This window comes from Bactrocera dorsalis, chromosome 5 (assembly GCF_023373825.1).
Source record: "Bactrocera dorsalis isolate Fly_Bdor chromosome 5, ASM2337382v1, whole genome shotgun sequence".
Lineage (NCBI taxonomy): Eukaryota > Metazoa > Arthropoda > Insecta > Diptera > Tephritidae > Bactrocera > Bactrocera dorsalis.
In genome coordinates this window covers 49,701,064-49,728,101 of record NC_064307.1, presented here as the reverse complement: position 1 = coordinate 49,728,101, position 27,038 = coordinate 49,701,064, and the positions used below count along the sequence as shown (strand labels likewise).

Below are 27,038 nucleotides of genomic sequence, written 5' to 3'. Positions count from 1 at the left end.
ATAGCAGAATGGATAAGTAATTGCGTAGAGTGCATGGCAGCTAAAGGTCCTAAAGCCAAAAGTCGCGGTAGGCTACAACAGTACAACGTGGGATCACCATTTGAACGAGTCGCAATGGATATTGCAGGTCCGTTCCCAACCAGTACGGCCGGAAACAAATATCTACTGGTTGTCATGGACTATTTCAGTAAATGGCCAGAAGTATATGCCTTACCAAACCAGGAAGCGAAGACAGTAGCCGAAGCGTTTGTAGAAAATTGGATAACAAGGTTCGGAGTGCCCGTCGAATTACACTCAGATCAAGGCAGGAATTTCGAATCTTCCATTTTCCAAGAAGTCTGTACATTATTGGGCATCCACAAGACACGGACAACAGCTTTACACCCACAATCAGATGGGATGGTAGAGAGATTCAACCGAACGCTCGAAGAACATCTGCGGAAAATCGTTGATAAAGACCAACGGAATTGGGACAAGTGCATCCAGATGTTCCTGCTGGCGTATCGTTCAGCGAAGCACGAGACAACTGGTTACACGCCAGCAAAGATTATTTTCGGATCTGATCTGCGACTCCCTGCTGATCTTAAGTTTGGTACGAATCCTACAGCTGTAAGAAATGATGGAGATTATTGTTCTGCCTTAAAGGAAGAAATGAATGAATTGCATCTAATGGTAAGACAGCATACGCATCTGATGAGCAATAAGATGAAGGACCGGTTCGATCAAGCGGCAAATTCAAAAGGTTTTGAAGAAGGTGATCTGGTCCTGTTGTACAATCCACTTCGAAAGAAAGGCTTGTCCCCGAAATTGCAGACAGCCTGGGAAGGACCCTATATGGTGATGAAACGACTTAATGACGTGGTATACCGCATACAAAGAAATGGGAAAGCACGATGTAAAATGAAAGTAGTACATTTGGAGAGGCTCGCCCCATTTGGTTCAAGAGGATTTGTGCCTAATCGGGACGATTAGGCTTTAGTGGAGGGCAGTGTTACAAAAAGTAGTATTAAGTTGTATTTGTATTACTATATGCATCCCTGATTATGAACAATAGCTGTAGGTATATGGAATAGCATTTGTCTTGTTGTAGACATCTGGCGCCACACTGTCTGCTCGTCTAGTTAAACAATTGCTGAGTCTGGCGCCGCGACTGTCTGCTTGCGTCTGGCGCCGTATAGCCGTATGTTCTGGTAATTTCCAGACGCGATATTCTAGAAGGACACGTCGGCATCAGCGAGAAGTGCGTGGCTATAGCCGTATGTTCTGGTAATTTCCAGACGCGATATTCTAGAAGGACACGTCGGCATCAGCGAGAAGTGCGTGGCTATATAAGCCGTGGCAGCGCCAACGTAATCAATCAGTGCTAAGAGTAAACTGCTAAAGTGTAGACGAGTTGTGAAATAAAGAGTTGTTGAATTAAATTAAACAGTGTTGATTTTATTTGTCAATCCAGAGATACGAACCTAACAAAGTAAACTAGCAAGAGTAAATTCGTAACAATATTTTGTAGCAACTCAAACACGAAGAGGTGAAAATAAATCAATTTTACATAAATTTCGCAAATAATATGAAACAAAGTCAACATATATTTTCATTTTTATTGGTAAATATGTTTTTTTACGATGTTGTAGAAAATTTAATATTTGTTATCGACATATACAGAATAGCAAAATCGTCTCAAGTCTCAAAAATTGTCTCTAAGTGTGTTATTACATACGGCAACTTTTGTTGCGGCAATTCTTGGTTTATGGGCGAGGGGGCGACGAGGAGAGGAGAATGAACCGGGTGCAATTATGCTAGGGGATTAACAGTAATTACATGATTTTTCGGAATTTTTTCCAATTCTAAGAAAAATATAATAATAATAATAAAAAGAATTGGAGTGTATAGATATTATATGTATATTTAAATCTCTTAAATGTATAGGACAGCGATAAATTTTACCTCATTGCTACAAATAAATATATATATTTTTTAGAAAACTGACACGTGCATATATGTAACTCTTTTAAAATATTTTTGACATTTTCTTAATATAATTTATATATCTCGAGTACTTAAATTAAAAACACATTACTTAATTTCTGAAATAATAGATAGTTATATAATCTGATCAAATGTAACATCGAAAGGTTAATACTCAAAATAAAGAGTATGCATTCATATAGTCAATAGGCAATCGCCCTTATCTTTGCTAGATTAAATACATCGAATTTGAGGTAATAAGCTAATTTATTAATTGCTATTAAATTTTTTAACAATTCATATTTAAAATCAAGTTGGTCTTCTACCCAAAATAGCAAAATAATAGTAAACTTTCAAAGTAATTAATGCAAGTTGTTAAACTGTTTCGATTATTAATCATCGAGGTAATATTGTGTCAAATATCCGCAAGTAATTATAAATTATCAGGTCCCGATAGTTACGCACGTACGACACCTTCCCCTATTATAACATAAAAATACAAAACGAATACTTTACATTAATGATTTTCGACAGTCTACCATATTGTTTCAAATTCAATAAATAAAAACCGTAAACTAAAGAGTTATAATACTTACTCACATACAAATCTTATATTTAATAGTATTATTTATGATAAATTAAAATATTTTAACGATCCAATTTTCAAATTATAGGATTTGAAATTTTCCGTTTCCAAAAAGGGAGTTTCCACAAATTTATTATGTAAATATATTAGCATTAGAGAAGTCCCTTTTTCCATCTCTATTATTTCTCTGCTGTTGAAGGCCAAAGTAGTGATCAACTTCTGGGTCGCTGAATACCTCATATTCGATATCTTTGGCGGCAATGTCATTCTCGTTAATGATCGCATATTCGTCTTCATTCTGGTATCCAGTGTCAGTGCTTATATGAGTTTTTCGTTTAATATCTCGTTCGAAAGGCCTTTGGTTAGATGCGTATTCATCAATATAAAAGGCTATGGAAATAATAATAATAACAATTGTAGATATATAAATGTATAGTTTTGCGAACTGAATGATTGTTTATGAATTCGTTATGAGTTATGTGCGAAATATACGGATTAATTCTACTAACTAATTCTACTTAATGAATGGAATGGGCAAATATACTAAGTGTGCAAACAAAATAGAAGCAAACTGGTCCAGTCGAGTTATACTGAAGTTTTAATACCCAATGTGTGTAGGTTTCTATGGATATCTCGTGGAAGCACAAAATTAAGTACTTGCAGATGTTCATTCAGTGTTTTTTATTTCCATTTATTGAATAGGTTTCTCTGGAACCTCACATTTTGATCGTAAAATTTGAAATTTTAAATGGCATACCAACGCTATTTTTGCTGTTTATAGTAACATAAAATATTCAACTTTCGACGTGAATTAACTCATCGAGAGTGAATAGATGTACACGGGCATGCGCGTTTGAACCCGAAAATAAACAGCAGTCGACTATATGGATGTTTCAAGATGATTTGTTTGCCAATTGTCTTTTATGATATCAGGAAAACCTACCACCGAAAACAGATCACTCTTCCACACGACACAAAACGATTGCATTTTTGTGTTATTAAAAAATCAATTAGATGAGTCGTCCTCCGTATATTCCTGACTTACCATCGAATGATTTATCTATATTCCCCTGCGAAAAAATTAAACTAGGAGGTCAACGACAACTGAAGAGGAAGTGGGTGCGTTCAGTATGGATGTTTGGGAGACATCTGAATCAGGGTGGAAAAATTGTTTCGACAATTAGTTCAAATGCATGCAAAAATGTATGTATGTCTTAATGGCGAATATTTTGAAAAATAATAAAGCAATATTAGTTGATTAAAATTGGTTTTTCCCGAAATAAAAAGGAAAACAAAGTCTTTAATATTTGTTGCTACAGAGTATAATAATTTGTTTACCTAACGGTTGTTTCATCGTCTCAAAATAATCGAGTTAGAGGGTTATATACTTGCATGTATGTATATACATAAAACACACTCACACACGCAAACCATTCGCTTAGGACAATTCCTATAAGAACCCCTACCAACAATGTGAAAATGGACCTAAAAGACAATTTGAACCTGTACATAACTAATATTATCCTGGCGATACTGTGATACATTGTAAAAATGGGCGCAATCGGACCGCAATCAGACTACAACCACGCCTACTTTCCGTATATCTCAATTTTAAATTCCACATTTCTTTCGCTCTACCGTACACCAATGAATATATTACGATAAAACTTTGCACAAATAGTTTCTTTCAGGTATGCCATTTTGAGTCCAAAAATTGTTACATACACACGCAAACCGAATGAACCTTGCACGTTGCAATAATATAAAATGTTCGGTTACAGCCGAACTTATCCTATCCTTACTTGTTATAATAGAGCTTGTTCCATACATATTATATTTCCCACAAAACATTTTCATTTTAAATTAATGACATTCATATATACATTATCCATATACATATGTATCTATTTTGTTCATAAATGTTAGATTGTAACCGCTTTTAGCTCAAGTTTCTTCAAGTGCCTCACACATTGGGTATTGAAAAACGATCAGATGCACGAGATTTTAGGCCTTAGATACTAATATACTCGTAAGTCAGTAAAGTAGCTGATTTACAACAAAAGTAGTTCGCAATTTGATTAGAAAGATGATAGACGATAAAGACAAACTGAGTGTAAAGATATATACTTCAGTTATCAACATAACTAATAATGATTATATACTTTCTACAAATGCAAACAGTTAGTACCAATTACAAACGATAACAAAACAACTTAAAGTTCAAAGAAAATACAAACGCTTCAAAATCTGTCATTTGGTAGCCAATTTATCTCTGTCCATCTTGTATTATCTAATACTGTAAACAATATGTTTGATCAATATATTGTCAGCGTAACTGTAATAATTTTGGTGTCATAATCATTTCTTTTAAAAAATATCTTCACGACTTTCTGGTATGCTGGGTATAACTTGTACTGTAAAAGAAAAAATGCAACAATATTGAAGTGATCTTATATTATAAGCGATGAAACTGATTTCGAGAATATGACATTTGTATCATTAGTAAAAAATTCGATCTGAAGTTCCATATAAGTTAAAAACTAAAATTCATAATGAAATAGTGTTGAATGAAATATTAAGTTAACCTATTTTTTATGAACGTGTTGCCATTTTATACGACGTTAATGAACTTCAGACATAGGTTAAATATACACTATTTGTTGTTCTTACCAGACTCTACTCCGTTCCATTCACTAACAACATTATGGTGATGCTGACGAGGGTTTGGATGATCTTCAACAATGCCTTCGAATAGTTTCGGATCAACCGCAAGTTTTTCTTCTTCGTCAATTTCAAATATTTCTGTAACTTTGACCTGTAGGATAGATATTTTAAAGAAAACTTCATACTGTAATATTTATCGAAAATTGCTTACTTTATTTGTAAGATCGTCCGTATAATAATAAGCATAAAGCGCATCGTTATGGGTAGTTACTTTGAGAACATGTTCGTAGTTGTCCACATCTCCTTCTATTGAAGGAGCACCACTGGAAAAAATTCATAGCTTTATTATACACTACATATATAAAAAAAAAGTTTATAAGCAACTTAAAATTATTGAAATTGTATATATTTTATGAAAAAGCGTCTTCTTAAAAATTTTACTATTACTGTCAAATCTTAGGAGATTGGTAGATCTGACCACCCGTTTGCTGTTGTGTATACTATAACTATTATAATAACTATTCAATACCATGTAGATATTATTTACAAATAAAGATGAACGCTTTATTGCTAGTATAGGAATCCAGGAGATTGTATTTTCAAAATCTAAACCGAAAATTAAAGTTTTTAGCTTTGGGGCTTATTAATAAACATTACAAATATTAAATTAAATGGGAAACGGTAGACTTCTGAATACTGGCTTGCCGTAACAGGACCATTTCTCCATTATACATCTCAGTCAAAATGGGTTCTTTAAGAATATTTCCAAAGACATTTTCGACGACAAAACGTTATAACTTTTCATTTTTGTTTACAAAAACCATTTTGTTTATTTAAAATTGTTTCAATTTTAAGTTGGATCAAACTGGACACATTGTACTAAATTTGATTAAAATCGGTTCACTGGTTTAGAAGCTAATTCCGGAGAAAATGTGACACATAATTTTTATACTCTTGCAATATATTGCTACAGTGTTTGACAGTTTTGTTCACCTAACGGTTGTTTGTACCACTAAAAACTAATTGAGATAGATATGGAGTTATATATACATATATAAATGATCAGGATGACGACGCGAGTTGAATTTCTAGTGACTGTTTGTCCATCCGTCTGTCTGTGCTGTAACTTCAGTAGAAATTGAGATAACGTAATGAAACATGGTATTCGCGTTCCTGTATCTAGAGTGAGAATTAGTTCATAGATAGTCACGTTCACAAAACGCCATTAATCGAAAACCTATAAATTACCATAACCAGCCTCTGATTCAGACAAAAAACTGTAAATTGGTGTAACGAATAGTAATAACGAAACCCTGTGGTTTGAATATTTTTTAAAAGTGTATGTGGCTCCGCCCCTAATATAATTTGATTGATATATTTTTGAAAAAAGTTGAAATTGGATGATAACAACGTCCACTCCCCATATAACGGTTTTGTTAATATAACTATATTATAATAACTATCAGATATTTTCACTTTCCAGTATGCAATTCAAGTACCCATTAATTATCGAGATACAAATTTGTACGAATATTTAATCGGATTAAAATCGGGCCATAACTATTCTAGCCCTCAATTCCGGGAATGTGGACCCCAGAGTGAGATATATTATTAAAATTAGGAGAGAATCCTTTCCTGAGAATAGTATGTTTGTGTGTCAAAAACGAGGTAAATCGGATCAATATTTCTTTTAGTTCCCATATACGAGTACCTAATATAATGATTTTCGAACTTCCGTTTGACTTTATTCCCCATATATAAGTCACATAACTAACATCATTATTTTCACACATCCGGTTGACTTTGCTTCTTATATATTGTTAACGGTATGTAAGGTACTTCACTAAACTCAGGCGGCATCTTATTCTATTAGTAATATGTAGTAATGCTAAAGATAGATAAAATCGTGTCAATCTCCCATTTATCTAATAAAGGATTTTCAAACCTCCGGTTGGCCATCTGATTACTCACATTTATGTCAGATATATCTCTTTGACATTGAATGTTAAATTCTTTCCCAAAATTTTTTAATATGTAGTTTTGCCAACACCTGAAGGTGAAATGTTCGAATTAACCCGTACTTAGTCCTTCGTTACTTGTATATATAGATAGATAAATATGTTTTTGAAAAACTTACCATTCATCAACTAATATTGATACCCTTGGTCCGTATAGACGCTTCGAATGCAGTAAACCTGTCGTATCAAAGTGTGGCGGTTCACAGATCTATTTAGAGGACAAAAAATTTAAGTGATGTTATCCTAGTAGAAATTAATAACAAATTTAACTTACTGTGAATTTGCTTATAATGTGGGTTTGTACAGTTTCAATTAATCTTCTTAAAATATTTTCTATCCTGCCGCGAATGTGTTTGCCTAATTTTGGTGTGAGTGTAGTTATCCTATGAAGCGAAGATAAAAGTATAGAGTGCATACATAGTGGAAACAAAAGTGAAATGGTTGATAAATTTTGAATTAACAATTTATTAGTTATATTATTTTGCTCTTGCAGATTACGAAAATTCAAATAATTGGAAAGAATAGTTAAGCAGAAGTGAAGTTTCCAAGCCAATTTGGTAAGCCAATAAAATTTATATAACGGTTTCTGTAACTTACATTTCCGTTATACATTTTCTTTAGCAAAATTTCATAATTTCACACCCTTGCACAACTTTGCAGCACTTGAACGTATTTTATCGTTTACTTTTTGAACGATCTTTGTCAAACCTATCTAGAACTCAAATATACATATGTCTGCAGATGATAATTTTTATGATAACTCGTCACTTAATATCTTATCCTTAATTCTCAAAAATGATAAATGAAATCAAGTTACATATATATATATACATATTTTAAATTTAGTTTCAATAAACGCGATTAAATTAGTTATATTAGAAAAGCAAAACAAAAGTATTAATCTAACTAATATATTAATGTTAACCAAAATAGTTCATAAGAATTTCAAAATATGTTAAAAAATTCTAATTATTAATTACTCACATTTTTATTGGACAATTACGAATAAAAAAATTAATTAAAGAAATGAAGGAAATGCGTAAATAATAGAAATAACTTTACATTTTTCGTTTATGTTGCTCTGTAATTAAACTACATATGTAAATATTCCACACCTTAATTGTTTTCGATATTTTCGTTTATTAAAGTATAATATTTATATGATAAATTGACTTGCAATTAACTAGTTTATAAGTAAACAATTTTACTAAATTTTACTCGTGCAACTTTTACTAAATGTTAAGCGCTTGTAAATGTCTTCCCAAATGGCTTTGGAAGCTGCTTCACTGTTCTAGAATTAAATGACCAAATACAAAATTAAAAAATAATAATACACATATATTATATTTTAAGTATAAAAATATTAAAAGATTTAATACAAATGTTCAAAATGGTGCAGCGAATATTTGCATACTTTCGCATCATGTTGCTACAGAGAATAATATTTGGTCTGCTCATTTAACAAGGTAACGAGCAAGGGAGGTCGGTATTTCAGATAGGACTACTTCCGCGCTCACAAAACGCCTTTAAACGAGAATATACAATAGTCCTCATATTTCTAATATACGGATTTTAAAATATCTGCTTCAATTTATACCAGGGACCGTAACTCTTATGACTTTTATCGAAAAAATCAAAAAATAAGAGTTATTTTTGATTTTTATATATTTAGATCAAAAATAAAAGTTATTTTTGATTTCTATTTTTTTAGATCAAAAATAAAAGTTATTTTTGATTTTTGTTTTTTTAGATCAAAAATAAAAGTTATTTTATTTTTTTTGATTTTTATTTTTTTAGATCAAAAAATAAGAATTATTTTTGATTTTTATATTTTTAAATCAATAATAAAAATCAATTCAAAATTTTTATTTTTTGCTGTTATTATAACAGTACACCTTAGTTTTACTTTAAAGGTTGGTACGCAGCTCTCAAGTAATTGCTCAAGAACAAAAATACATTATTTCTCAAGTAATGTTGACAGCTGGTTACGCATTGTGAATGATCCACATTAGAAGAGCAAGAGAGAATAAACAAAGTAAACAAACTTTGTGCGTATGCATGTATGTAAAGGGTGATTTTTTAAGAGCTTGATAACTTTTTTTAAAAAAAAAACGCATAAAATTTGCAAAATCTCATCGGTTCTTTATTTGAAACGTTAGATTGGTTCATGACATTTACTTTTTGAAGATAATTTCATTTAAATGTTGACCGTGGCTGCGTCTTAGGTGGTCCATTCGGAAAGTCCAATTTTGGGCAACTTTTTCGAGCATTTCGGCCGGAATAGCCCGAATTTCTTCGGAAATGTTGTCTTCCAAAGCTGGAATAGTTGCTGGCTTATTTCTGTAGACTTTAGACTTGACGTAGCCCCACAAAAAATAGTCTAAAGGCGTTAAATCGCATGATCTTGGTGGCCAACTTACGGGTCCATTTCTTGAGATGAATTGTTGTCCGAAGTTTTCCCTCAAAATGGCCATAGAATCGCGAGCTGTGTGGCATGTAGCGCCATCTTGTTGAAACCACATGTCAACCAAGTTCAGTTCTTCCATTTTTGGCAACAAAAAGTTTGTTAGCATCGAACGATAGCGATCGCCATTCACCGTAACGTTGCGTCCAACAGCATCTTTGAAAAAATACGGTCCAATGATTCCACCAGCGTACAAACCACACCAAACAGTGCATTTTTCGGGATGCATGGGCAGTTCTTGAACGGCTTCTGGTTGCTCTTCACCCCAAATGCGGCAATTTTGCTTATTTACGTAGCCATTCAACCAGAAATGAGCCTCATCGCTGAACAAAATTTGTCGATAAAACACATTTCGAACCGAACACTGATTTTGGTAATAAAATTCAATGATTTGCAAGCGTTGCTCGTTAGTAAGTCTATTCATGATGAAATGTCAAAGCATACTGAGCATCTTTCTCTTTGACACCATGTCTGAAATCCCACGTGATCTGTTAAATACTAATGCATGAAAATCCTAACCTCAAAAAAATCACCCGTTATGTATGTGTATGGTAACACAAATATTTTCATTGAGATTTAAGGAATGTTGTTGATGATTGGTTGGTTTTATACAACATTTCAAAATGGAATATACTTTATAATAATGATTTCAACTAATTTAGGATGAATTTGACGATTACTTCGAATTTCCCTCAAGAAACAATTGTTGATTTGATGTTTCTTTGCAAAACCAGGTTTGCCATATTCACATTTTATTGAAAAAAAGTATTAAAAATGAGTACTAGATTTCTTGAGAGCTGCGTACTAGCACAAGTAACTTTATCGCAAGAACGTTTCCGGACCGTTTCTTAGGTGTTTTTTTATATGAAGTTTTTACGTTTCTTGAGAGCTGCGTACTAAGCTTAAAGCTTAACAGAAATTAAGAAACATATTATGCCACAAATTTGGAATTTATTTTTATTATTGATTTAAAAATATAAAAATCAAAAATAATTCTTATTTTTTGATCTAAAAAAATAAAAATCAAAAATAACTTTTATTTTTGATCTAAAAAAATAAAAATCAAAAATAACTTTTATTTTTGATCTAAAAAAATAGAAATCAAAAATAACTTTTATTTTTGATCTAAATATATAAAAATCTAAATTTAAAAATCATACAATATTTCGCATATAGTTCACCTAAAAATCATGATGGTGTAAACAAAACTTTTCTACGATGTTCCTTTACGTATGATTTTTTTTATTAAAAATTGTAAAATAACTCTTATTTCCGGTCCCTGATTTATACCTTATATTTTGGTCAATATGTGAGGTTTCTTAATTAAATTCAGAAGGCCTCTATTTCTGGTAATTGCATGACGTAATACTAAACCTGGATAAAAACATTCCCTGGACCCATATAATAAAATAAATGAATAAATAATGAATTTCAAACTTCCTGTTGGATTTATGTAAGAAATCTTAGCAAAATTAAGTGGAAGTATAAATAATATTGAATATACCAGTTTTTCTGGTTATTATATAATAGCTTGAATGGTTTGGGCGATATATACATTAAACCTTTTAAAGAGCGGTGGCACGCCTATTTTTACAAATTTTTTTGCTCTCAGGTGCCCCTTGCCACTGCGACCCCTGTGCCAAAATACTGTTATACTACTGTGATCAAATTGAAAGGTCAATTTTTAATTTATACTTCGCGTGTTTTGGTAAATTTTTTTTTCTGTAAGTTGGTAGTATTGTCAGTGACATCTATGCTAAATTTCACGTCAACTCTTCGATTTGTATTATGTCTGATTTTATTGAATAAAGAAGTGCGTTAATGCATCATATCATACTGCATTGGTTATTCGTGATCATTTCGACACATTTTCAACTAATATCGTGCCGCAACTACCGCATTTGCCTGATTTACCTTCGTGTAACTTCTGGCTATTCAGCAAATTCACATGACCACTCCGAGGACACCGTTTTGACTCAATTGAGGATATAAAAGCTGAATCGAAGAAGACTCTGAGGATTTTTCCAAGTGCTATGATGACTGGAAAATTCGTTGGCATAAGTGTATTTTTTTGAAGGAAATGAAATGGATAAAATTCACATTTCAATTTGATCACAGTAGTATATCTTAATTTAGTGCTTAGCCATGTCACTTTATAAGTTTTCATTTAATGACGTTCTCTATTTTCTTTACATATACAAGGAGCAGTGAATAACTTACTTTGACATTGTTGCCATAAAGAAATCTAATGGCACAGTTGCTGGTAATGACAATAATTTTATTCCTCGATGTCTGAATATCCAATTCGCCAGTCCTTTATTAGCTTGCTCTATATAATCCTGAATTACATCCAATACAGTTTGTGGCATGTTTGAGCTTAAAGCATCCTAAAATGACATATACACAGTTATAAAATGAAATGCAATCTCCCTATAATTGTAAAATAGGACGTACTCACATTTCTATGCTTTTTACATTCTCTACACTCAGGATCAAAGTCCTGTGGCTGTGCCACGGTTTCTGATACTACAAACGTTGATTGTACTGCCACACAACGGCGACAGTTTATTAAATTATTACGATTAAGGAACTGCATCGCATCGTCAAAACCCTGCTGACAGAATTTCGAAAGAAATTCTGGACGTGGTGGAAAAAGTATACGAACAAAGCGATTAACATTCTGTCGTGATATTTCTATACTCGTATTGGCCCAATTCAAATGGAAAAGTTGCGAACTTTGATCGCGTGGACAAATATCGCTTTCTCCGCAGAAAGGACTCACGGTTATTGTGTTCTCATCTAATATTGGTAAATTGTCGGAAAACGCTCCATCCATATACCGTACTCCTCGAAACCGAGGCGGAAATATGCCAGAAAAGCCCGGAATAAAGCATGCACACAATAGAGCCTGTAAGAGCTCGTCGCGTGACTCAAAATCGGAAACGATGACATTTTTGCCATCATGCACTCGTGTTAAGGAGACATGCAAACGTCCACTAACACGTTTGTGAGCATCTTCAGGCAAATGTTTTTGTAAACCCTCAAATAGGCAGGTCTGTATATTGAATGAAGGGCTAAAAGGTCCGAGAGAATAACGCCGAGCTTCGTTAACTACGCGAAAAAAGTCAGATGTCATGCTACCTGAAAATATACATAAAATAAAAACAATTCTTTATCAGTTTATTTACTTTTGTAAAGTTATAGTTCGCATGAAAATTTTGACTAGAAGACAATATTGTTGCATTATAAACAATCAAACCTTAGCGAATAATTGAATGTATTATAAACTAAATCAAATACAAAACCAATATAATCTAATGTATTTGTTGCTATATTTATATCCACGTAATTAAAACAAAATTTTAAAATTTGTTTGCTCAATTCTCGCAACCGATAAGAGGGGGTACAAGTAACGGGTGATTTTTTTGAGGTTAGGATTTTCATGCATTAGTATTTGACAGATCACGTGGGATTTCAGACATGGTGTCAAAGAGAAAGATGCTCAGTATGCTTTGACATTTCATCATGATTAGACTTACTAACGAGCAACGCTTGCAAATCATTGAATTTTATTACCAAAATCAGTGTTCGGTTCGAAATGTGTTTCGCGCGCGTGTTTTGTTCAGCGATGAGGCTCATTTCTGGTTGAATGGCTACGTAAATAAGCAAAATTGCCGCATTTGGGGTGAAGAGCAACCAGAAGCCGTTCAAGAACTGCCCATGCATCCCGAAAAATGCACTGTTTGGTGTGGTTTGTACGCTGGTGGAATCATTGGACCGTATTTTTTCAAAGATGCTGTTGGACGCAACGTTACGGTGAATGGCGATCGCTATCGTTCGATGCTAACAAACTTTTTGTTGCCAAAAATGGAAGAACTGAACTTGGTTGACATGTGGTTTCAACAAGATGGCGCTACATGCCACACAGCTCGCGATTCTATGGCCATTTTGAGGGAAAACTTCGGACAACAATTCATCTCAAGAAATGGACCCGTAAGTTGGCCACCAAGATCATGCGATTTAACGCCTTTAGACTATTTTTTGTGGGGCTACGTCAAGTCTAAAGTCTACAGAAATAAGCCAGCAACTATTCCAGCTTTGGAAGACAACATTTCCGAAGAAATTCGGGCTATTCCGGCCGAAATGCTCGAAAAAGTTGCCCAAAATTGGACTTTCCGAATGGACCACCTAAGACGCAGCCGCGGTCAACATTTAAATGAAATTATCTTAAAAAAGTAAATGTCATGAACCAATCTAACGTTTCAAATAAAGAACCGATGAGATTTTGCAAATTTTATGCGTTTTTTTTTAAAAAAAAGTTATCAAGCTCTTAAAAAATCACCCTTTACTTGTCTGTGGCTGTACCACTAAACAAAAAAATAAAACTGTGCACAAAGATTGACGCAAATCATCTTATTTTACGGAATTGAGTTATTAAATCAATATTATGATTGTGGTGCATTATTTTAAATATTTTCTGGCGTCAATGAACTTGAGCCATATTTACTTATACAAGTATACTATATGTACTTTAGAGTGGGTCGACATTTTTCTATAAAATCGTTCTACGGATCGTTCTGAACATCTCAAAACAGACGGCAATTGATTGGTTGTGACGGTGCATGATTGTGGTGCAAAAACTAGATTGTTCGGCCCATAATTCCGGTCTCTTTTTACGAACAGCTTCTCGCAAACGACGATTAACATTCAAATAGTATTCCTTGTTGATAGTTTGGCCGGAAAAGAAGAAAAGTGTCAACATAACCTTAATTTCTGACCTGCTTTGACGTGTTTTTTTCAGCTTCGGCTCACCTTTGCCACAATATTCAGCCGATTGACCGTCTGTTTCCGGATGGTAATAATAGTACGTTTCATGACATCCTGATAGTTGAAAAGCATTGTTTCACAGTTGTTGACGTGGCGCGGTATTTTGAAAACAGAAAGAGTGATTTTGAAACCAATTGTGCTTTCACCAGTTGATGTTAATGGCCGTCCTGAACGTGGTAACTTGTTAAAAGGTTCTCGACCCTCTTTGTATAATTTGTACCAATCACAATATTTAATGGAACTCTTATGTTGAATAATTTCACTCATCGTAAAAATCGCCGAAAGTACTACAGAAAGACAAACCTATACTACTTATTTTGATGTGACATTTTCAAAAAAAGCATGGTCTAATTATGCCTCCAGCTCAAAATCCACATTAAACAGTGACACGTTGTGGATGCATTTGTTTTTCGATAATCACATATGAGTTTTCAGAACCCCAAAAGCAACAATTTTGGCGATTAGCAAACCCATTAAGGTCAAAATGTGCTTCAGCGCTTAGAATGATTTTGCTCGAAAGTGAGCATTCATTTGTTGTTGGAATTTGTATATTGTTCAATAATGAAGACACATTGTTCTATCATGTAACGACGCATTTTTACTAAGCCTAAACTGTCAGCTGTCGATATCTTCTTTTTGTTTTTGGGTTGTTAACACTTTACTGCAATGGCTGCAAATTTAAACCTTGCGCTAATTTTGGGATACCCTGTATTTAATTCCGAACTTGGGTTAATTTTCAAATACCTTTTACTGCATAAGCACATATTATATATTAACATGATAACTTACACACTGGGCGACATATTCGTCATAAGACGAAAATAATGTGGGAGTGGGGCATATGATACAAGGAGTAAAGTCAACCTTTTTATTAGGTATAATGCGGCCAAGAGAAGCCTTTATCCGATTTATTTTTTATATACAGGGTTACTGTTCGCAGTAAGAACTGGATATCTTAGGATTGCTTATCTTGAATATAAACAAATTTTAAATATCAACTATCAACTTTACCAAAATAATAACGCTTGTTGACTTGCACAACTTCGTATACATATGTTAGGAAAGAACTTTGAATACACCCTGTTGCACTACTATTTTCATGAACACAACTGTACAAATATATCTGCATTTAACAAAACTTTAAAAATGATTTATTATCATTAAAAAGGAAAATAGGAATTGTAAAACTTAGTTTTTTTAACGAAATAAGCGTGCGTCAAGTGTTTCTTATCAATAACAATAAATCAAATTATTCTGGATAATCTAAAGAGTTTTATTAATATAAAAATCCTTTGACAAACATTTATTTATCAGTAGCATTGATACCTTTTAAAGTATAAATATGCACACAAATGATTATATAGTACGTGTACAATACCTACATATACCTATGTATCAATGTTTCGACGTAAAGTTATTCTATAAGTGGTAAAAACTTTAACGCGATTCCGTATTAGAAAAACGGATAAGTTTAATGTCGAAATATAATGTAGATACATTCATAATATTTATGTATATGTATAATGTGAGTAGGTATTCTATACAGCCATACATATTTACAAAGGTATACCTATGTTTATCTGATGTGGGATATTTTTACACATGGCGTTTGTTAATCTACCATCTGCACAATGGTGATTTTCAACCACCAAATGTAACGGAAATTTTTGGTACCTAAAGTAACACAGCCCAAGAATACCGAAAACTGCATAGACATCACCGTAATTTATTTCCTAATGAAGTTTCAGTAAAATCCAACTGAAAATGTAAAATTATATATGTACATATGTATGTATGTATATACCTTTATGTGAAAAATAATAAGGACAGTGTGCTTCAAGAAATGTGTGAGAATCAAAACTATTAACTTTGCAAATTTGTTGGAAACAAATTGAAAATGAGTTTTTTTAACTTTACCAAGATTTGCCAAAGTATTGTATTTTATTTGCATTTTTATAATAATGCGATTTTAACATATGAAACACACATGACAACACTTTTTGTATTCCTATTATTAGTAGTTTTAAACGCATGAAATTGTTTCTTCTGGACAAATTGTAAAAGCCAAGATTTACGTGGAAGTCCTAAAGAGACTCAAACGAAGGGTCAATCGGGTCCGACAAGACGTCGCAGCCGATTGGAAGTTACACCATCATGGAGTCAGTCCTATTACTTTGCGGACAAACCCTGTATTAGAAATTATAATGATAGATTTCCTTCGACAACTAAATGTACTCCAAATCAATTACAGAATAATCAAATAAGTGAAGATATAGTAAGAAATAATTTAAATGAAAATAATATAAAGTCGTAAATAAATTAAATAAAAACAACCAAAATTATGAAGAATAGGGGAGAGAGATTTATCAAAAATTATAAACTTGTTAGACATAAAGAACAACCAGGTATAAGAAAGAAGAACTGGAAAATATACATACATCCTACCAATATTAAAAAAACAATTAAGGTTTTCTAATATTTCAAATGATAATAATGATACAGAGATGAACATCTACAGTTCAGGCATATATGACAACAACTGACAGAAAAATTAGGGTTTACTAACAGGTAAATTTCATTTAACACATATAAATATTGACAAACCAATGTAATGGCAGACAGATAATTCAAAATCACTTACTAAACTAATGACAGACGAAAAATAAACGAACAAATAAATGTAAACCAAAAATTTAATTTTGTTAAAAAAAAAAATAAATTTAATAATTGTTTTATAAAAATATATGATTTTAAATAAACTATCCTAATTTAATTATAACAATCCAAGAAATATTTTGAAAAAGTGTGAAGATTAAAAAAATTATAGATATAAAAATATTGGGTTGTCATAAAAGTCTTGCGGTATTTTCGCTAGTTGGCGCTGAAAGCGCGTAGTTCTAGTTTTATTCGTCGCATCGGGTCATGCTATACCTTTTTGGAACACGTGTTTGATTTGTCGTTTCTTTTAAGTCGTTCGTGAGTTATAGCGTCGCAAGCATGGAGCAAAATAAAGAGAAAATACGGCATATTTTACAGTACTACTACGATAAAGGCAAAAATGCATCTCAAGCCGCCAATAAAATTTGTGCAGTTTATGGACCCGATACAGTTTCCATTTCCACCGCACAGCGATGGTTTCAACGTTTTCGTTCTGGTGTAGAGGTGGTCGAAGATGCGCCACGCTCCGGAAGGCCTGTCGTCGAAAATTGCGATAAAATCGCTGAATTGGTCGAAAGAGACCGGCATAGTAGTCATCAAACCGTTATAAACCTGTAAAGTTATAGTGGCACTTTTTGCGGTATAGATATATATGTATATTTTTATTTAGAAATAAGTTTATGACATATTATTTATCAAAAATTTTAACAATTAAAAACAAACACACATTCAGCTATAGATTAAATCATTTGAAAGTTAGTGAGCTTTAAAAAATGAGCTCGAAATGTAAGAAACTGGTCCTTGTAGCATTTACTACAGTGGCCATATAAAGGAGCGCAAGTTTGGTGTGGGATTTTATGAGTGCTTGGAGCGCACTTATGAGCGATGCCCCCGCCACGATGTCAAAATCGTGTTTGGCGACTTTAACGCCAGGGTGGGCAAAGAAGGTATCTTTGGCACTACAGTCGGTAAATTCAGCCTCCACGAGGAAGCATCCCTAAATGGGTTGAGGCTGATCGACTTCGCCGGGGCCCGAAATATGGTTATCTGTAGTACTAGATTCCAGCATAAGAAGATTCATCAAGCTACCTGGCTGTCTCCGGATCGAAAAACTACCAACCAGATCGATCATGTTGTGATAGACGGAAGACACGTCTCCAGTGGTTTAGATGTACGTGCGCTCCGAGGTCCTAACATCGACTCGGACCACTATCTTGTTGTAGCTAAGATTCGCACCCGCCTCTGTGCAGCAAAAAAACGCACGTCAACAAACACAAGGAAGGTTTGACGTCGAGAAGCTGCAATCACGACAGATAGCCGAACGATTTTCTACTCGGCTTGCACTCCTGCTCTCTGAGAGCACTCGTCAACAACTCGGTATAAGGCTGGTACGACGAGGAGTGCCGTGTCGCAGCGGAGAGAAAACAGGCTGCCTACCTCGCAACGTTACGATCGACCACAACACGTGCGGGATGGGATAGATACCGAGAGAAATGCGTGAGTACCCAATACCCCAATCGATGACGATGGAGCAGACGTTCCATTGCCCGACCATGAAGAAGTTCGAATAGCAATTGCCCGCCTGAAAAACAACAAAGCGGCAGGGGCCGATGGATTGCTGGCCGAGCTATTCAAACACGGCGGCGAAGAGCTGATAAGGTGCATGCATCAGCTTCTTTGCAAAATAAGGTCGGACGAAAGCATGCCCAACGATTGGAATTTAAGTGTGCTATGTCCAATCCATAGTACAGTATACAGCAAACGGAATACGCTAGGCCGATGATATTGATATCATCAGCCTCAACACCCGCACCGTTAGTTCTGCTTTTTCCACACTGGACAAGGAAGCAAAGCAAATGGGTCTGGCAGTGAACGAGGGCAAGACGAAATATCTCCTGTCGTCGCGCTCGCGACTTGGCACTCACGTCACTGTTGACAGTCATAACTTTGAAGTTGTAGATAATTTCGTCTATTTAGGAACCAGCATTAACACCACCAACAATGTCAGCCTGGAAATCCAACGCAGGATTACTCTTGCCAACATTTGCTACTTCGGACTGAGTAGGCAATTGAAAAGTAAAGTCCTCTCTCGACGAACAAAAGCCAAACTCTATAAGTCGCTCATAATTCCCGTCCTGCTATATGGTGCAGAGGCTTGGACGATGACAACAACCGATGAGTCGACGTTACGAGTTTTCGAGAGAAAGGTTCTGCGAAAGATTTATGGTCTTTTGCGCGTTGGCCACAGCGAATATCGCATTCGATGGAACGATGAGCTGTACGAGATATACGACGACATTGACATAGTTCAGCGAATTAAAAGACAGCGGCTACGCTGGCTAGGTCATGTTGTACGGATGGATGAAAACACTCCAGCTCTGAAAGTATTCGACGCAGTATCCGTCGCGGGAAGCAGAGGAAGAGGAAGACCTCCACTCCGTTGGAAGAACCAAGTGGAGAAGAACCTGGTTTCGCTTGGAATATCCAATTGGCGAGTATTAAGACGGTTGTGTTATATAATAAAAAATTAATATTTAGTTTAATATTTTTAATTTATAGGAAAAATGAGCGAAGTCTTAAATTTAATAAACTTAAACAAGCATATGTAAATCCAAATATCATTGCTCATATCAAATTTATTATTTTAATATAAAACTTATGCTATAATTATCATAGTCCGAGAATATGAAATTTTTTTACAAGAAATACATTTGTAGAAAAAAATATAATAATAAATAATATTTCTCCTTTTTTTGTTTCCAATATAATTTTTTTCATCCATATAAAACTTTAAATAGTTCAATAGCTCAAAACAAGCGGTACATCAGCTCGAACCTATATACCCGACGCTTTTTCGCAAATGATTATGTTATGATAACGAATGTCCACATACAGATTTGGCAATGGCAATGGTAAATTTTTACCTGTCGAGATGTCTCGTAAGAGAGAAACGCTACCCATGTACCTGCATTAGCGAGAAACTCGGGTTAGTGAGAAACCTCTATAAGCGAGAATGAGATTGTGCTCCCTTGAATTCTCGATTATCCAGGTTTGACTCTATATTATTTACACATATCGCATATGTACACATATACATACATATGTATATCTCATTTGAGTTTACTAGGCCGATTTTAATACCAATACCCCGAATATGAAGAAAAATATAGCATTGAGGCTAAGTGATTTTACAGCCTATAATATAACTTAATGAGATTCCAAACATGATTGTAATCCTTTTAACCCGTTCGTCAAATAATGCATGTCGAATTCTTTCGCAACATTCCTTAATATAAAGTTTTGCCAGTACCTGAAGTTTTTTTGCTATATTTTATCTATGTATACATTTTTTTTTGTATTGATATTTTACACAAAAAATCAATTTCAATTTTATCTGACCAAAAATTATTTCGCCATTTAGTCACGGACAAGCGGTATGTTTTTTTTTGTTGTGTTTACTTTTTAGTAGTGGTACTTTTCATAGATTTTTTGTTCTGTGCCAAACGTACGAATATCTTCATTATAAACTTACTACTTTAATTCATCGCTGTTTCTTCTGCCTAACTTAAAAGCATTAATTTTGTAGTAGTGTTTCATATTGGGATCTCTGATAATGAGCGCTTGGCGCTTTCGCCTAGATATTTAATATTTATTCTTATAATTTAAGGTATTTGCCACCACTTTTCATTTGTTTTCTCATTTCTCACCTTGGCTCAGTAGAATGCTTTCCTTTACCTACCGAAGAAAAATCCAATGTTTAATTAATAATAATTAATTTGTATTGCTGCCAGATTATGGAACTCTACTTACTTTTCTATTTTTATGAATATTCTTTTTTGATTAAAAATTATTTTAGAAAGGAAACACTAATCTTTTAAAGCCGTCATATTGACACTCCTATTATTTTGTGGACAACTGTACTTACATATGTACGTATGAATATCTTTCCTCTTTAAGAACATAAATACATACATATTTATGTATGTATGTACCATACGTAGATGGATTTTAAAAACAATAAACAGGTTTGTTCGATGAGTATGCAATCGCTTGTACGAAACGAGTAAATAGGGGGCACGGGTCCGAGCAAGACTGTTGTTTACGAAAACAGTTCAAACTTGAAAAAGGGGTGTGTCATTTCCATGTTTTTTCTCTTTTTAATTGCGTTGTAAGAAAAGTTACATATGTATGTACGCATACATTTGGTACACAAATATGTAAGCATATCCACGTCGTATTTAATTATACAAATGTACATACATATTTACATGCTCAAAGATGTACACATATTGTATGTATGTATATACAGTACAGTTTTTATAATATATTCATTCTGTGGCCTTGTTTCGGCCTTTGAGCATAATATTGTGTGTACTGGTTTTTTTGTTATCTGGATATTTGTATGCTCGGTAAAATCATTAATCCGTTTGTAGGCAACAACTATTTCTTATTGCGTTTGCTGCGTAAATTCTTGTTTTATTGCCAAGTGCTTACACGCACCCAAGACGAGCCCTTTTAATATGTTCATGCTGACAGGTTTTTTTTATCGAAAGTGCCGGTTCATACACAGACTCTTTTGTAGTTGCCATAGTGTTCGGTTTAAAATGAATATTTACATTAGGAAATTGTTAGGAAATTTTAATTTTTTTATAAGTTTTTCCTGTGCGCGATCAATTTGTGGAAAATTATTGATTTATTTATTTTTTCCAATTTACACATGTTCAATTTCGACCAAATTGTATTTTCTATTATTACAACATTTTTCCCAATACACGCTATCAACACTTTGTAAAACGAAAACGTTACTTTTTTGAACGCAATATATTTTTCACATGTATTTAATATGCCAATATCTTTGTGATTCATAATATAATACAAATCTTTCAGAAAAGGGAGAATAGGGATAAAGTGACAATTATTTCATCGAAAGGGACTAATTCAAATAACCCTGATGATAAAATTCACTTTTTACCAGACATAATGGCACCACTTCACAAAATAGAGCACACAATTTACGATTTATTTCAGCAATAGTGAGACAACTACAAATATTACTATATAGTTGATACTCCCTTACGATATTTCTTGGGTAGGAAGAGAAGTATTTTACCACTTGATGTATAGAAACAAATTGATTTTGAAAAATGTTTAGTTGAGTGACTCTTTTGTAGTTTGTGTGAGATATGACGATACATGAATTAACGTTATGGTAAAAACTTAAAATACCAGAAAAACTTATTGAATTTCGGGAGGTTAAAATATTCGGTAAGTAATGCTTATTCATTTTCGATCCGTAAAGTCATCCTTCAGCCAAATAAATGGTAACATCACATGTGGTCGGAAATGGCACAATAAATTTTCTTAAAACTTTAAATCGATCCGAGTAAAACTCTGAAAGATCCAATACATGGCGAAAATTTGACAAAAAATGTTTTGGTTTTTTATTTCCAGGGAAGCAATAATTTTTTTGAGATTTGAGAGATGAAAAACCAAATACATACAACATATATTAAAAAAATATGGTAAAATTAAAATTTTTTTCGAACTTCTGAAACCCGCCTCCGTAAAGTAAATTATCATTCGAGTGCTGAATACTGAAAGGGTTCTATGTAAGCGGTATCAATATTATACATATTAGCAAATATTAAATGTTGGTTAGATTACTAAGGCATCTTTAAAATTAAGTTTTACGGAGCTCCTGAGATGTCTAAATGAAGAGATTTTGTGTCGCAATTTAAAAATAATATACATCATATGTATGCACCTATTCAAATGAATGGGGGTGTATCACTATTAAATAAAAAATATATGACTCACTCTATATACATACATACATACATATATGTACACATGCATACATATAAGGTTTCAATTCAATTAAAAGAATACTGATAATTTCAAATCTATTTGCTGATGCCGCGAACGTTTAATAGTTTTTACCCCCAAGCAACTTTGTATTCACATTCATTTTATACATACATACATACCTACATATTAGGTAGTCGAAAAATTCTTTCGTATTTTGTCAATAGTCAGTTATACCAATCACATAGAGCATTGGTGAGATTTTAAGCTTCATTTATCAAAAAAAATTCGGGGAAGTTGAAAAAAAGTTACAACTATTTTTTCATAAAAAAGGGAAGAATTGCCACGTAAGCTTGTGAAGTTTACGGAGACAATGCTGTATCTGTTCGTGTAGCACAACAATGAAATACGAATAGACTTTTTCGACTATCCAATATATTCATATATGCATGATTGTATATACATACTACATATGTACATAAGTATATACTGTGAGCGTTAAAAATAAGTAAACACCAATTTTACTAACAATGATGTTTTTATTTGAAAACCGTTTATAATAAAACAACAATAAATTTTTCTACAGAATGCAAGGATTATATTATAAGAGTTATTAAAAATAACAAACAAAAACTAAAAGTAAACTTGTTTTTTTTCGCTTCAAGTAGTAACAGCACACGTTGGCTTTTTAATACTTTTTTCGGAAACGCTATAAAAATTCTTTGGATACAATTACTAATCAAGAGAATGATTGTTGACGTGAAATTGGAAAAATAGTTGAAAGGCACTATTATTGATAAATGTGGTAAACATCATCTTGTTGTTGTGTTATTACTGCATTGTAATAACAACTTCAACGTTGCAAGAATTTGTGTTCACTTCTTTTTGACGCTCACAGTACATATACTGAGTGAAATATTTAGGTATGTATGTATATGTATGAATGTACATACGTAAGTATATTAAAAAGAATAGAACCTCCTTATCACAGAAGGAAATTACATTGATAGGAAAATGTGAATAATGTGTGAATGTACATACATACGGCACATACCCTACATACATACATATGTATGTATGTATATTCAGTTTTTTTTTTTTATTTGTCAATGCACTTACACATTTTTATATACATATACATACATAGTATATACATACGTATGTACGTGTAAAGATAAGCATTCATATAGAAGTACGCATATCATTTTAAACTGAATAATATTTATTATATAAAAAAATTTAATAAAAACAATTGTTGACGTCAATTCAAACCTTCCGATCTATTTTTAAGGTTCTCCCATTTTTGACATAAAACAATGTATGTACATATGGATGTACAAATTTTTATATGTACATATGTATGTATGTACATACATATATCAAGACAAATTTTTGAATCATGAATGAAATCAATCCCTCTCGAATGCCGATTTAAATACATATGTACATATGTATATCCGATATCGAGAGCATTTCTCAAAAAGCTAAGTTTCCTATGGATTCGGTTTAATGGAATATTTTTTGTTTTAATATTATTTATACTCGTATAACCTAACTCTTTTTGTACACGGTAGATTGATTTAAAAAAAAAACAGTTTTAAAAAGACACTGACGTTCCTTATTTTGTGCTATTTACAATTTACCACTAAACTTGCTTGTATTGACAAAAAGGAAATTCCTCTAAACTTGTGATAAGAACATATTTTGTAAACATTGAATCTGACAAATAAAATGTAGTCCCAGCAATTTTGAAACGTGTGAAATGGAATAAAATCGTGTAAATAATAATAAACATAATTAGGAGTATACTAATAATCATTACAGCTAATAATCGTCACAAATGAAAAATGAACTTTACTCTAATACCTACCCAGTTTAGAATCCCTATCTTCATACAAACAAATGTATTATATAAATGTGCATACATAACGTATTTGGCAGTAAAATAATAAAAAGCACAAAGAAAATTAAGTATTATACGAACAAAGAACAATAATGGGACATTAGATTTATTATTGCCTTTATTGTACTATTTGTATACATTTAATAATGATTGTACATACATATGTACATGTATTGTTATAATTTATATTTTCAATGCATGAATTTCACACGCATTTATCTACATACGTATACAGTTATGGACAAAGCAATAAGGTTCAGATTTTGTAAAGACCAATAGAAAACAATTATTAAGAGCAAGTAATTCAAAAGGAATTTGCTCATCTTAGGCTTTCATTAGATTTAAAAATAGGATGAAAATCAAAACCAATTTTTGAACCAAGAAATTATATCCTCTAGCAGCAATTATGTCCATGCAGAGTTTAGACATACATATGTAAAATCTACCTAATCTTAGCAACTCTTTGGCAACATCGGGTGCAATGCATATGGCAAACCTTTTCTACTTTCAACACATTTTTGTTTAAGATTTAATTCTGTTGATTGCGGAACCTAATCCATAACTTCAATTGTTAAAATGATTAGGCAGATTAAGGAGGTTTGAAAAAAAATATATGTATATGTAATAAAGTCTTAATTAAAGTATTATGCCTTATTTTCACTTATATATGTAAGTATATCATGACCGACATTTTCGATCAGAAGTCAACTATGGGTACCTGAACAGTTTTTATTTAATTTAAATAATTTTTGGTCATGAGGCAAGGCATTATTTGTGCAAGGTTTATCCCGTTATATTAATTGCTTCTTGATATGTGTACTGGAAACTGAACGAATCAAGTGGAATTCAAAAAATGTGTTACGTGGGAAGTAGGCGTGGTTGTTGTCCGATTTCGTTCATTTTTACATTGTGACATAAGAGTGAAAGAAGAACGCCACGTACTAAATTTTTCAAAATCGGTTGGTCAAGTCTCGAGATATAGATTTTCAGCAAATTGTTGGTGGTGCCACGTCCATTGTCCAATTTTCACACCGGCTCCAATAAAGTTCTCTCATACTATTTCGGTGGTAAAATTACATCGCACACTCATTCTAAACTGTAACTGTAAAATATAGCCATTGTCTGCAGTGTTTCATATTCAAAAAGAAAAATTAAAAAATATACTATTTTTTGGTCTCTAATCATATTAATATATCAATATTAATAAACAATTGCAGTGTGGCTTAATAAAAAAAAAATTAAGTCAAATCCTTAAAAGTGCGCAAAAGTAAAAGAGGAACTATTAAAAAGTGCTAACCCATTTTAACCCCGAAAACGGGGGATGCTATTCTAAATCCAAGCCCGAAAGTGAATCAAAAAAAAAAAAATACAACGAAAATATTATAGTGTCGCTGAACTATTTGTCTGAATGTACATATGTATAACTTATTTCCACAACAACCGTTCAAAATAAAAATACATTTTAACCTTGCTTTTAGAAAAATGGAAAATTACCAAAATGTTTAAAATAATAATAATTAACATAAATATGATACATTTAAGATGCTATACTAAAATTTATTAATTATAAAACTTACCCAAGGGCAAATCGCAAAGTAAACAACATGCTGAAAGTGCTCCTGCCGATGCTCCTCCAATTTTCTCCAACAACAGATGTGGTGCATATTTTTTAAAACATACTGCCACACCTACATGATAAATGCCTAGAAATCCACATCCAGCAAATGATAAATTCATTTTTGTTTGTCTCACGTTGATGTTATCGGTGATTCAATATATTTCAATTATTCATAAACCTAAAATCTCCTCACTGGGAGAGGTAGGTTAGCCTTTTTAAATAGCTAGTTTCAATTATTTTACTTTCGTTTAATTAAATGCACAATCCACTGATTAAATTTACTGCAAGACTTCCGTGTAATAATCAAATTGCTTCAAAGCGTTTCGTCTCTTGCGCACTTTCACAAGTTTTCTCCACGTTTCTCAATTGCATATATTATACAAGGTATATTTCAAGAATATTCAACAATATTAAATAAATTATTCGTTGTTTTGCTGAATTATTTTTTTCCGAACACTACTCGAAAATTTGATCTAATATTCTCAAAAAAAGGGGCACGAATGTTCTTTTCATTACAGCTGCCAATATTT

The 27,038-nt window shown here is 32.9% G+C and overlaps 1 protein-coding gene across 4 annotated transcripts; it reads right to left on the bottom strand.

The window, feature by feature from the left end:
• Positions 1 to 1,877: 1,877 nt before the first annotated feature.
• Positions 1,878 to 27,038, bottom strand: LOC105223448 (1-acylglycerol-3-phosphate O-acyltransferase Pnpla3). 4 transcript variants are annotated; one of them, XR_007423006.1, is made up of 9 exons: positions 26,468 to 27,037; positions 12,156 to 12,838; positions 11,918 to 12,084; positions 7,508 to 7,616; positions 7,353 to 7,441; positions 5,427 to 5,538; positions 5,222 to 5,366; positions 2,562 to 2,941; positions 1,878 to 2,445 (listed from the first exon to the last, which is right to left on the bottom strand). XR_007423006.1 is itself a non-coding variant. In XM_049458431.1 (8 exons), the coding sequence occupies exons 1-8, from the start codon at positions 26,625 to 26,627 to the stop codon at positions 2,685 to 2,687; spliced, it is 1,722 nt and encodes a 573-aa protein (XP_049314388.1). In that variant the 5' UTR covers positions 26,628 to 27,037; the 3' UTR covers positions 1,878 to 2,684. The 4 variants fall into 4 exon arrangements, 1 of the variants encoding a protein (XP_049314388.1); XR_007423007.1 differs by having other exon boundaries at positions 2,566 to 2,941; XR_007423008.1 differs by lacking the exon at positions 1,878 to 2,445 and adding an exon at positions 4,789 to 4,965 and having other exon boundaries at positions 2,737 to 2,941; positions 26,468 to 27,038.